This window comes from Bubalus kerabau, chromosome 11, assembly GCF_029407905.1.
Source record: "Bubalus kerabau isolate K-KA32 ecotype Philippines breed swamp buffalo chromosome 11, PCC_UOA_SB_1v2, whole genome shotgun sequence".
Lineage (NCBI taxonomy): Eukaryota > Metazoa > Chordata > Mammalia > Artiodactyla > Bovidae > Bubalus > Bubalus kerabau.
This window is the reverse complement of record NC_073634.1, coordinates 66,304,082-66,316,523: the sequence shown is the minus strand read 5'-3', so window position 1 is coordinate 66,316,523 and position 12,442 is coordinate 66,304,082. Positions and strand designations below refer to the sequence as shown.

At 40.5% G+C, this 12,442-nt stretch overlaps 1 protein-coding gene and 1 long non-coding RNA gene across 3 annotated transcripts in view; one reads left to right on the top strand and one right to left on the bottom strand.

The window, feature by feature from the left end:
* Positions 1 to 543: 543 nt before the first annotated feature.
* On the bottom strand, positions 544 to 5,233 carry LOC129622473 (uncharacterized). Its single transcript, XR_008700001.1, has 3 exons — positions 4,669 to 5,233; positions 1,708 to 1,801; positions 544 to 655 (listed from the first exon to the last, which is right to left on the bottom strand). It is a non-coding gene; the product is annotated as an uncharacterized LOC129622473 (long non-coding RNA).
* A 297-nt stretch (positions 5,234 to 5,530) lies between these two features.
* Positions 5,531 to 12,442, top strand: part of RAB1A (RAB1A, member RAS oncogene family) — a 29,195-nt gene continuing 22,283 nt past the window's right edge. The window contains exon 1 of one of the 2 annotated variants that reach the window (XM_055540480.1): positions 5,531 to 5,906. In XM_055540480.1, coding sequence (XP_055396455.1) covers positions 5,884 to 5,906 — 23 coding nt within the window. In that variant the 5' untranslated portion in view covers positions 5,531 to 5,883. The remainder of the gene's footprint in view (positions 5,907 to 12,442) is intronic. The other variant, XM_055540479.1, reaches the window with a different exon arrangement.

Here is a 12,442-nt window from a genome sequence, read left to right as displayed (position 1 = left end):
CATGGCTTCTGAATTGGACAGCTTTGTAGGAGGCATTATGAAAGCACTAAAAAAAGGAGCTGAGGTAAACAAGAGGGCAAAGGTTAACCCCCTTTAGGTTGATGTGGACAGGAAAGGCTGCCAGGAAGGGGTGTGGTTATAGTTGGGACCTAGGAATATGTAGAATTCCAATACGAGAATAAGAAGTTATTAGGTTGGTGCAAAAGTAATTGTGATTTTTGCATTGTTGAAATTAGCTATTTGATATTGGGTTACATTCTTAAATAAATGTAGTTACATCATTTTAACATGCATTTTTTACTTTATGTTTTTTGCTAATGATGTATTCCTTTCTGTTTATTGTATATGTCTTTTTACACTGTGGAAATGCTAGACAAAAACCAAATACGAGTGATTTTTTTATTTGAGTTCAAAATGGGTTGTAAAGCAGTGGAGATAACTCGCAACATCAACAACGCATTTGGCCCAGGAACTGCTAATGAACATTCAGTGCAGTGGTGGTTCAAGAAGTTTTGCAAAGGAGACAAGAGTCTTGAAGATGAGAAGCAAAGCAGCCGGTCATTGGAAGGCGACAACAACCAACTGAGAGTAATCACTGAAGCTGATCCTCTTACAACTACGGGAGAAGCTGCTGAAGAACTCCAGTTCGACCATTCTGTGGCCATTTGGCATTTGAAGCAAATTGGAAAGGTGAAAAAACTCATTAAGTAGATGCCTCATGAACTGACCGCAAATTAAGAAAAAAAATCATCATTTTGAAGTGTCATCTTCTTTTATTCTACACAATAACAATGAACTATTTCTTGATTGGACTGTGACATGCAATGAAAAGTGGATTTTCCGCAACAGCCAGTGATGACCAGCTAAGTGGCTGGACTGAAAAAAAAGCTTCAGAGCACTTTCCAAAGCCAAACTTACACCAAAAAGGTCATAGTCACTGTTTGGTGGTCTGCTGCCCATCAGACAAGGATACTAGAGTGGGTAGCCAGTCCCTTCTTCAGGGAATCTTCCTGATCCAGGGCTCGAACCTGTGTCTCCTGCATTGCCGGCAGATTCTTTCCCATCTGCTCTGTGTGTGTGTGGTTTTCAGAAGGGGGACAATTTCTGGTAGTTCTAGTACTTCCACACCAGGGCAACTTTAACTCTGACCTGCCTGTCTTCCTCCTTCTCTACACTACTCCAAGCCCCTCTTCCCCTGTTCCCTGACTTGGCTGGGACCTTGTTCCCAAGCTGTCAGTTAAACTGGATATCTCTGGGCCACTTTAAGCCCCTCATGTCCCTTCACACCTTCAGATTCTATCTTCTCCTCTCTGAAATTGCCCCTCCCTTCTGTTTTATAGAACATACCATCAGTCTCTTTTAAAAATTTATTTTATTGAAATATAGTTGATTTACAATGCTGTGTTAATTTCTGCTGTATAGAAAAATTCAGATATACAATGATTCAGATATATATACATATATATCTTACATATTCTTTTCCATGGTGGTTTGTTACAGGATAGTGAATATAGTTCCCTGTGCTATATGGTAGGACTATTCTATATATAATAGTTTGCATCTGCTAATCCCAAGTCCCCAAATCCATCCTCCCCTACTCCCGACCCCTGTTGGCAACCACAAGTCTGTATGTCTGAGTCTGTTTCTGTTGTAAAGAACACAACATCTCTTGCCTAAATGAATCTACCTTTTAACTAATCTCCCTACCTTTAGTCTCCATGGAACTCCAGAATGCTCCCTTTAGAATACTGAGGTAGTCTCCTTACTTTCCTTCTTGGACACTTTCTCGGTGCTCCATTGCCTAGTGAAGAAGGTTGAAACTCTTTAGCAGGCATTTGGAGCTCCCCACCATCTCACTTTAATCTAAATATCGCCTACCTCATCTCCCATGGAACCTGTGACTACCATTCCCTAAACACATGGGTGTCTTCACATTTCTAGGCTTGTGCTCACTTTCTTTTGTCATTCTCCCTCTCCCCCATCTCTGCCAATAATTAAAATTTTATTCTTTTTCAAGACTTAATTCAAATATCACCTCCTTCATGAAAGCATTCCCAATAGTTTGAGTTGAAATTATTTCCCTCCTCTGTACTTCCATCCCATAACATTTTTGAAGGTCAGGTTCGTAATCTGGGTATAATTTATACACTATCAAATTTACCCCTTTTAGGTGTATAGTTCTACGAGTTTTGACAAGGCATATATAGTTGAGTAACTAACCGTCCCCACAATGAAGCAATAGAGTCTTTCCGTCAAACCCCAAAGTTCCCTTGTGTCTCCTTGTGAACAATTCCCTCATCCCATTCCCAGTTCCTGGCAGTCACTGTTCTGATTTCTGTCCCTATACACATTGTATCATTTAAATTTATTTTTGTATTTCCCCCTCTAAGCCTTGTTTGTATACACATCTTTCTCTCAATAGGTTGTTATCTCAAAGACAGAGAACTGTTATCATTCACTTTTGTATTCCTTATAGTTCCAAGCATATTTATTACAAGGCAGGTCATAAATATTTAATAAAAGAAAAAGGGAAGAATAGGAAAAGAAAGGAAGGGAAAAAGGAAGAAAGAAAAGAATGAGCCAAATAGCAAATGGACATACAGCCCTAGGAGAGTTAACAATAGGGGCAATCAACAGGGCTCATGCTAGTTTAATGAATTATTGAGTTATTAATCTGAACTATAAAAGTAACTACTCTTAAGCACCTCATGTAAAATATATTGGGACTCCCCTGGTGGTCCAATGGCTAAGAATCAACCTTGCAATGCAGGGGACGTGGGTTCAACACCCAGTCAGGGAACTAAGATCCCATGTGCCACAGGGTAACTAAGCCCAGTGCTGCCATGACTGAGTGCACATGCTCTGGAGCCTACGTGCCACAGCTAGAGAAGCCTGCATGCCGCGGATAAGAACCCATGCATCCAAAAATAAACCAATCAACTACTAAAATAAAATATATTAAGGTCTGAATCAGCAAAACTGACACTTTTGGGGGAAGGAAGTCAATGTAAATGACATACAAGGTGTAGTATGGGTTTGCCTTGTAGCTCAGTTGGTAAAGAACCTGCCTACAATGAAGGAGATCTAGGTTTGATTCCTGTTTCTTCCTCCTGGAAGATCCCCTGGAGGAGGAAATGGCAACCCACTTCAGTATGCTTGCCTGGAGAATCCCATGGACAGAGAGGAGCCTGGCAAGCTATAGTCCATGGGGTTGCAAGAGTCAGACTCGACTTAGCAAGTAAACCACCACCATGGGGTGGGAAACATCTAGGCACCACTGCCTCTAAGCTCCTTGCATTCTATTAATACATCACAACTAGGATATAAAGCATTCTGTCTTTGGTATACAGCTGCTGCTAAGTCGCTTCAGTCGTGTCCAACTCTGTGCGACCCCAGAGACGGCAGCCCACCAGGCTCCCCCGTCCCTGGGATTCTCCAGGCAAGAACACTGGAGTGGGTTGCCATTGCCTTCTCCAATGCATGAAAGTGAAAAGTGAAAGTGAAGTCGCTCAGTCGTTCCCGACTTTTATCGACCCCAGGGACTGCAGCCTACCAGGCTCCTCTGTCCATGGATTTTCCAGGCAAGAGTACTGGAGTGGGGTGCCATTGCCTTCTCCATGGTATACAGCAGGTACATTTAAAACTTTCAGGGAGAAAGGTCGTTATTATTTACCAAGTATCCTCAAAGTCACTGTACTATATACTTTATAAACTTGGTTTATATTATAAAGTATATATATATAATATAACTTTGTTTAATTCTCACAAGTACTCTCGCACTTAGGTTAAAAGTGATTGGTTATTTGTTAGGAAAGGACATAAATAATTAAAGAAAGTATAGCCAGGTGGCTCAGTGGTAAAGAATCAGGAGATGTGGGTTTGATCCCTGGGTCTGGAAGATCACCTGGAATAGAAATCGGCAACCCACTTCAGTATTCTTGCCTGTGAAATCCCATGGACAGAGGAGCTTGGTGGGTTCCATAGGGTCTAAATAACAACAACATTATGGGTATACCTTCAAGGACAGTAACAGGTTAAATTTTTTTATCTTTGGCTCAAGATGAATTCTTCAGAGGTTTTCTGAGTTTTTCTTCTGTGCAATCACAGTAAGCAGGAAGAGATGAGAGTCTAGGATAAAATACACTTTTTGATGACTATCATTGATCCATTCAGGGTATTTTCCTGATGTGTTGATCACATTCATTTCAGAAGCCAACATGATAAAGAGGAATTCTAGCCTACAGTTTGATGAGGTGGTTAACTAAAGCACATGTGTTGTATTTGTGTGCTAAAGGGGTACAGTGGGTAAATAGGTAGAAACAAAAACTGCTTTCCTTCCATATTTTGATGTTATGGGAATTTAAAGTGATCTTGCAATCAGGCTTTGGAGATAATTTTCTTGGTTCTAAGAACAAGTTGGAAGATAAACTTTGACCAGTGTATTATACCATGCCCTTTGTAATTAACTCAAGATAAAATGTTAAAGTTCAGTGGAGATTTAAATTCCTGAGCTGATTAAAAAGAGCTGTTAATATGTTTTTTTTTTTAAGTGTGTTCATGTTACTTCTGGAGTTTCCAGGCATTATACAGTAATGATCTGCACTATTGCTTATTACTTTCCAATCTTGTAGAATGGCTCAGAATTAAATAGCAACTAAAAATAAGTACATTTCAACTCGAAGGCTGGAACCAGGGCAGGAAGATTACTAATTTTTGTTTGGCTCAGGGTTGTGTCCTGTCCACGCAATGGGGAGGCACTGAAAGGTGTGGGGTTAGAGATGGAAATGTTTCAGGAAGATAAATCTGGATGTGAGTGCAAATTGCTTGGGGCAGAGTAGAGGCAGAGGCAGAGGCAGATAGTCCACTCGGAGACTGCTGCAATATCCAGGCTGAGGTGATCAGAGCAGGGCTGGAAAGGGAATAGTAAAAAATAAAAAAATTAAATGGTCGTGCCAACACTGGTCGATGACCAGACCCAGTGGCGTTGGTTGAGTGAGGCAGAGAACGGAAAAGATAAGGCTTCGTGTTTTCCAGAGACCCAAAGTTTTCCGCAGAGGCCCCTCGAGTCTTCTTCCATCTTTAGAGCGGACATCCTGGGGCCAGCGGGGAAGCTCAAGCCTGAAGCAGGTCAGACCAGCAAAAGGCACACAAGAGCCGAGATCCCCTAGTTCTCCTTCCCTCCGCCTAGGCTCTCAGGGTCCCTCGGGCTCCGACCCCTCTCTCCCCAGCCCGCAGGGTCCCGGGATCCCCACCCCCTTCTTCCGCCAGCAGCCGGCACCGCCCTCTGTCCCTCCCCTCCCCCTCCCCCGTGGGGCGCTGACTCGCCCGGCTGCCACGTCTCACTGATGACATCACCAGGGCCGCTCGGCCTTAGCCAATCCGCTAGGGGGAGTCCGAGCGAAGTCCTAGCCAGCGAGTCAGCGGGGAGGGGAGGAGGGAGGGGCGGAGCGCGGGGGGGTTGAGAGAGGGGGGAATGGGGCGAGCGACAGCCCCTCAAGTACGCGTGCGCCAGAAGCGCGGGGCTTGGCGGGAAGCTGAGTCCAGGTCTTGGCCCTGCACCGTGGTTCCCCAGCGCCCGCAGCCGCGCTCGCAACTCTCTTTCCCTGCATGCCATGCGGTGCGGCCGCCCTTTGGGCTGTGTAAAGGCCCCTCGGTCTAAGGCTTTCCTATTTCCTGGTTCGCCGGCGGCCATTTTGGGTGGAAGCGATAGCTGAGTGGTGGCGGCTGCTGATTGTGTTCTAAGGGGACGGAGTGGGGTAAAGACGTTTGCTCTCCTGGAACAGCCTATCTCATTCCTCTCCTTCGACTACCCGTGGCGCGGAGAGTCAGGGCGGCGGCTGCAGCAGCAAGGGCGGCGGTGGCGGCGGCGGCAGCTGCAGTGACATGTCCAGCATGAATCCCGAATAGTGAGTGCAGGGGAACACCGGTCGGCTGGGTCCCTGGGCCACCTTGGGAAGGCTTAGAGGGGGCGAGGAGGGCTGAGGAAGGGGCCTCGGCCTCGGTGAGGTAAGGGTGACGGGTCAGGAGAGGTTGGCGGCTGGGAGTCGGGCCCCATTGTCTGACGGAGGAGGGGCGGTCGAGGGGAGGGGTCGGGCCGGAGGGGTGAGCCGCCTGGGCCTGGACCCGGTTTGGTTGTAGTACTGGCCCGAGTGCCGGGCCGGTGTGTAGGGGCAGTCCTCGAAGAGGGTTGGGGCGTCCGGGAATCGGTGGTGGGGCCGTAGGAAGGGGTAGCTTTTCTTGGAGGCAGTGACTTTTCAAGGAGGGCCAGTTTTTTTAAGGGGTGGGGATGAAGGGAGACAACTCTCTTAGAGGGCATTGTCAGACCCTACGCCCGCGCTCTGCCGAGCTGTCAGAACCCTCGGGGTGGAAACCAGCTTTACTTGTAAATCTTGAGCTTGTTGGCTATTTCTTCCACTCTCCTCTCCAGGTTGCAGGTAATATGGATGCTTTTCAGGGCTGCATGGGATTACGGGGAATGAATAGATGGTGAGAATCGATTTAAAAATTTTAGTTCTGTTTTTTAGTCATTTCCTGGAGTTCTTTACGAACTCAGCGGACCTATTGCCTTCCTGAAAAACCTGGGCGTTCGTGAGAATTTTTTTTTAGAGGACACCGAAGTCCTTTTGCCTTGTGTAGGTCAAGGGAAAAACAAAACACTAGCACCAAACCTAGGGACATCTTTGTGATATTACCAAATAAAAGCAAGGCTTTGCCGTAAAGTTGCAAGAAAAACGAATGGGCCCTTTGATAGATCTGTAGGTTTTGAATTACCTACTTGAAGGTTTGCAGATAGGGAATGAGGTTCTGTGACGTGTCATGAAAAGTTAATGCATTTCTTTTTCTTGCTTCCTCAAGAAGTCACCACAGCAGATGTGACACACCTGTCACCTTTCCTGGGAACCGGTGTTTCTTTCCTTAGGAAGACTTTGTTGGGCTCTCCTTAATGGCCCTTAAAAACATCCTTCTACGGTTTGCATTTTGAAATTAGTGAATAATTGAAGGAGATTTAATTGGTATTCCTCCTCCGTTGCAGAAGGATTTGGGGGGAGATGGGGAATTTTTTAAAGCAGAGATCAGTCTTTGACCTAAATGTTGAGTTTATTTGCTGTTTTGGTCAATTACTGCTAAATATTTCCCCTGAAAGGTACACCCATGGGTTTAGCTGACTGTCATGTGTGTGTCACATGGCTCTTGCAAAATGCATTCTGACTTCAACTTTTGTAATACTGTGGTTTGACGCCGAAATGTCCCTTTCTGTTATAAACAGAAGCTGTAGTACTTTATTAAAATTTTATATACTTTAAGAAGTTGAAGATAGTGTTCTAATAGTGTCCTGTTTGCTATGCTGGCAGTTTTTTATCAAGGGCTGCAAGGACAAAGTTGGTTTTGCATAGTTGGACAGAGTTGAACTTGAGGCCTCGAATTTAGAAGTTGTCCTGGCAACAGTAAAGTACATGGATTTTCCATTTTATAGAGGTTTGTCTTTTGTTCAGGGAGTTTCTTAAATTTGCTACATGTATAGAGTCTGAATTTATTTCTCCTTTTGTAAAATAGGATAACAGTGTTTATTCCTATCGGGGAAATGTATATGTAAAAGGATTTGGTAAACTTGTAAGAGCAGGGTACATCATTGTATAAGGCTTTCCAGTCATAGTAAAATTTAGGAATATATCCTTTATCTTCAAGGAATTTATAATGGAATACAAAAAAAATAGATATTATATATGTTAAATACCAGTAGATACGGCAAGTTCCAGATGTGTGACATGGATTGGAGCCACAAGATTTTAAAAGTAGTTATGGGGTTGTGGTTGCTTGGTATGGTTCAGAAAGACCTTATAGAGAATAAACCAGTAAGGGAATTATTAGCATTTGATTTGGAGAAGCAGAGGGAGTGAGAACGATTGTTCAGGAGGGAAGAAAGAAGAATGGTTAATAAATGACAGGGATAGTAATTCTTAAGTAGAGTGTCAAACCATCCTTTATTTTAAGGGTTCTAGATTAATGACCTCAACAGAATCAGTCCCAGAAATCATTTTTATATTTTTATGGCATGGAGTGTGCCAGTACCTGGGCTACTGTATTTATATTCTAGGCTATCTCTTAGTAAAATAACCTAGTAGCTTGGGAAAACCTTTGGAAAAGCACTAGTGAAAAGTACTTAAGGTGAGAAGAGGTGGTATTTTATTATGAACGGTCACAAGGACAACCAGCAAGCAGATTTGTAGAATCTGACTTCAGCAATTTCTTCTTGTCTTTAATCAAGTTTATTAGCATCATTAAAGTAATTAGAGAAAAATTGGGAACTAGAGAAAAGAAGGAAATTCTTAGAGTTTAATCACCCAGACACAAGCCCAATTGCTTTAAAACCGTGTTCTAAACTTTAAAATCAAAGGGTTTTTTTTTTATTATTAAGTTAAAACTTGTAATGGATGAGTGCCTTTTATGATTCCACAGTGTTACCCTAATAGCTAACATTTATGGCCACTTATTATATGCCAGGTACAATATAGTACATTATATAATACACATGTATTATAGTGTACACTTTATATGCTAATTTGAAACAATAGTATACAAGGGAGTATTTACAGGTGCACCCCAGATGTTCCTTGTTTTGGTTTGTCATATTCTTCTTACCCCTTATAGAAACTTTTAAAATCTGTTGTATGGGTGCTGCTGAATTTGGTAATGAAAATGCGTTCTTGACAAAAGTTTGGTTCTCTCAGAATGAACAAGATTTTAGATTTGTGCAAGTTGACACGATTACCTGTTGGTAGCTTTATTACTAAATGCTTTTGTTTTATAATCTTTAAGTTGTAAGTTTTTGGTTTGGGAGTGAAGAGAATAAGAAATATGTCCATTAATGATTAAATCTGAAGCTTTTTCTTTGACTACTTTCCATGTTATTTGGCTGATTTGGGAGAAATGGTCCTGGGTTATCTTTATTAGCAGAAATTAAGGGTAATGACTGACTCATTTGAACTTCAAATACTACAAACAAAAACAAAATGCATCCAGAGTGGAGTCTGAGCAGTGGAAAAAGTAGATGGAAAGCATCAAAGCTCTTTTTTTTTTTCCTTCTGGAGATTTGAAGAAAGATTTTAATTTTCCTGAGCTAGGAGGTGAAGCAGGCAGTGATTATTTCAGCACACTGGTTAAGAAATGCTTAACATTGTTCTCATACCAGAGGCATTTTTCCTAATCCACTAGCTTCTGTTGGATTTTTTTTTTTTAGTGTCAAAATCATTTTGGCTGCTTCATCTATAAGGAGTATGTTAAGAATGAAATACGTGTACCTATCTCAACCAGTTAACTCCAGTCAGAAGACCTATATGTAGTAGTGTCTTTGGATTGGCTAGTTGTTTTTTTTATTTTTTAATATCACATTTTTTTTTTGACAAGTATATACCACTTTATATATTTTTGGCTGCTCTTAGTCTTTGTTGCTGCACGAGGGCTTTCTCTAGTTGCTGCGAGTGGCGGCTACTCTAGTTTGGGTCTTGCTTCTCATTGTGGTGGCTTCTCTTGTTGCAGAGTTGTGGCACAGGGACTCATTCGTTGTGGCTCATGGGCCCTAGAGCGTGCAGGCTTCAGTCCAGAGGGCTCGGTTGCTCCACCATATGTGGAATCTTCCTGGAGCAGGGGTGGAACCCATGTTTTCTGCATTGGCAGGTGGATTCTTATCCACTGCGCCACCAGGATAGTCCCTAGATCAACTAGTTTATTGCAGAAAAATTTATAAAAGAAAAAAATTTTTTTAAACCTTGTTTTTTTACATTTTAACATAATTATGGCATATGTTTTAATCAGTCTCCTAAACTTTGTTTTCTGTCATGGTAGATTCAAGGAACATTTGACTTTTTTTTTTTTTTTGCCAGTGCTATGCTTTGAATAAGTCTGTCTTTTAATTTAAGGATTTGAAAGTAAAAACAAGTTAATCAGTTCTGTTATCTGGCTAACAGTGTAATTTCATTGATAAATACATCATTATTGCCTTTTACATAATTTTTAGTTAGAATTTTTTTATTAGAAAAGAATCAGAAACCAACTATAAATAGGTTTTATTTTTGTTGGTTGCTTTGATGACTTTTTGATGGTGTTAGTAGTGATTTGGGAAATTCAAAGAAGTTTAAAGAAGTATTCTCACTGTCCAGAATATGACTTTTTAATGTCTGTAGAGAATCAGTGTATGTAATTTCTCTGCATAGTGTTAAGTTGCCAGTACCTATATAGACTTTCCACAAAATACATCTTATGAGTTTGGTGTGAGTGGATGATCTTGTAGGATCATTTAAAGAAACTGAAATTTTACATTTAAAATTTCTTCCCCTTTTCATCATGAATAGGTTAAAGTATAGGATGTTGACAGTGTCTTATATATTCAAAGTTTTTTTTTTTTTTAAAGATAGAAGAGCTTTAGAATCCGGTTTTCTCTTGCCAACTGTTTAGTTGACTTTTAAAGAGAATTTTGCTTTGTGAGTAATTTTATTTCTTTAGTATTTCAATTTTTGTTCTAGAAGCAATAAGTGATTTTTCTAAGTGATGTAAAAAGTGCTTAACCTCTTGCTACATTCATATCCTGTCCGCAGTCCTTTGGCTGTGTATGTGTTTTTTGCTCTCCTTGGCAACTTCTGACTACATATATGATGGTTTTACCACTTGTAGTTGTAATAGTTAAGTTTCATTTTTGATAGTTAAGAGCTTCCTTTTGCTGTTACATACTCTTGTCTCTTTCCTAATGTATGAAAATGGGGTTAAATAAAATGCTTTTTAAGATTCTGAGATTTTTTTTAAATTTGCAAAATAAAAAGATGAAGAGAAACTAAAAATGGGTGTAGGATGCCAGTGCCTGAGATATCTTAGATGTGTTGACTTTGCTGCTTTTTACCACTGTTCGTCTGAACTGCATTTTGAAGTTTTAGTAAGAGTTAGACAAAATGACGACCTCCCCGCCCTGCTCTCGGAGAGCAGAACAGTCCGACTTTTCCACTGTTTTCTTGTAGAAGGTGGGGCTGAGGAGAGATTGCTTCTTTGATATCAGGAATAGAATTCAGGGAAGAAAACCGAGGACTTGGCTTTTCCTTGGACCCACCCTGTGATGTTTCAAATTATAAAAGGGTAGTGGTGTAATGATACTTAAAGGGAAAATAATCCTGAGGCTTTAGGGAGCCAGAGAATAAATGTTTGTTGGTTTGTTTATTTACTTAAATATGTGAAGAAATAGGGTACAAAGGAGAAGTAGGAAGTGAAATTTTCCTTGGTACTTTTGTGACTGATGGGTCAGTTTATTAAATCCAAGGTTGGTGATAGGTTCCAGTTAAGTTTGCTCTGTTCCATGTTTATAGATTTTGACAGGTAGTATTACTTTTGCTCATAAGAATGACTCTTTGGAAACATTATTTTTAATAATAATAGCTACTAATTGACAAGTATTTACTCTCTGTGCCAGCTACTTGGCTAGGGTCTTCACATAGGGCATTTTATGCACTCTGTACCTCAGACTAGTGAGCTTTACAAATGAGATTGAGTGAATTATATAATTGAAGTTTTCCAGGACAGTGATGAATTTAACTTGTCTGACTGTATTTTCTTTGAATAACAATAGTACTTAAATGGAATTACTACTTGTACTTGCTGCTCTGCCCATTTAGGGCAGTTATTCTTAACCCATTTATGGTCATGTACCCTTGGGGATATTTGATAAACACTGTGGATCTGTTGCCTATGTATATACATACTCATAGTATTCTGCATAAAGTTGCAAGTTGTTCACATTCCCTGAGCGTACTCATGAACCTCATGTTATAAATGCCTGATGTAGAAGATTGAAAACAGAAAAGAGAATTTTCACTACCATTCTTTTGAAATGTAAAAACCCAAGGGGGACAGATTTTAGTTTAAATCTGGGATCTTGAACTAATTTCAAAATGTGAGATTTGTTTGGGTATGGCTTATTTTGATGACCTAGTCTGTGCTTTTCTTCTCCTTTTATTAAAATGTTTACCTGTTTGTTTCTCATTAAGTTACTGATAGATGAAGTGTTTCCAAGATTCTTGAAACAAAGACACTAAGTTCAAACAGCATTAGTGTTCAGATAAACAACAATGTCATCTCTGCAGTATCTTTATTGCCATAAAATTCATATGGATGTCATTAGGGTAAATGCCTAGATAAGAGTAATATGTAATATATTCTTAATTGAATTATATGGGATTTATAAAAATAGTTAAATTTATAAAAGGATAATTTAAGCAACTTTGTCAAATTATTAATTATTTAGTGCTTAATTTATAGGTTGGTGGGTGGCATTTGTCCTCATAAAGAGCAATTGGGTTCATCACTACTAAAGCTAATGAAGTCAGAGCTCCAAAATTTACCATGCTGTTTTGAGCTGAGCTTACTCTCTACTAAAACAAATGTTCTAAGTTAATTCAAGCAG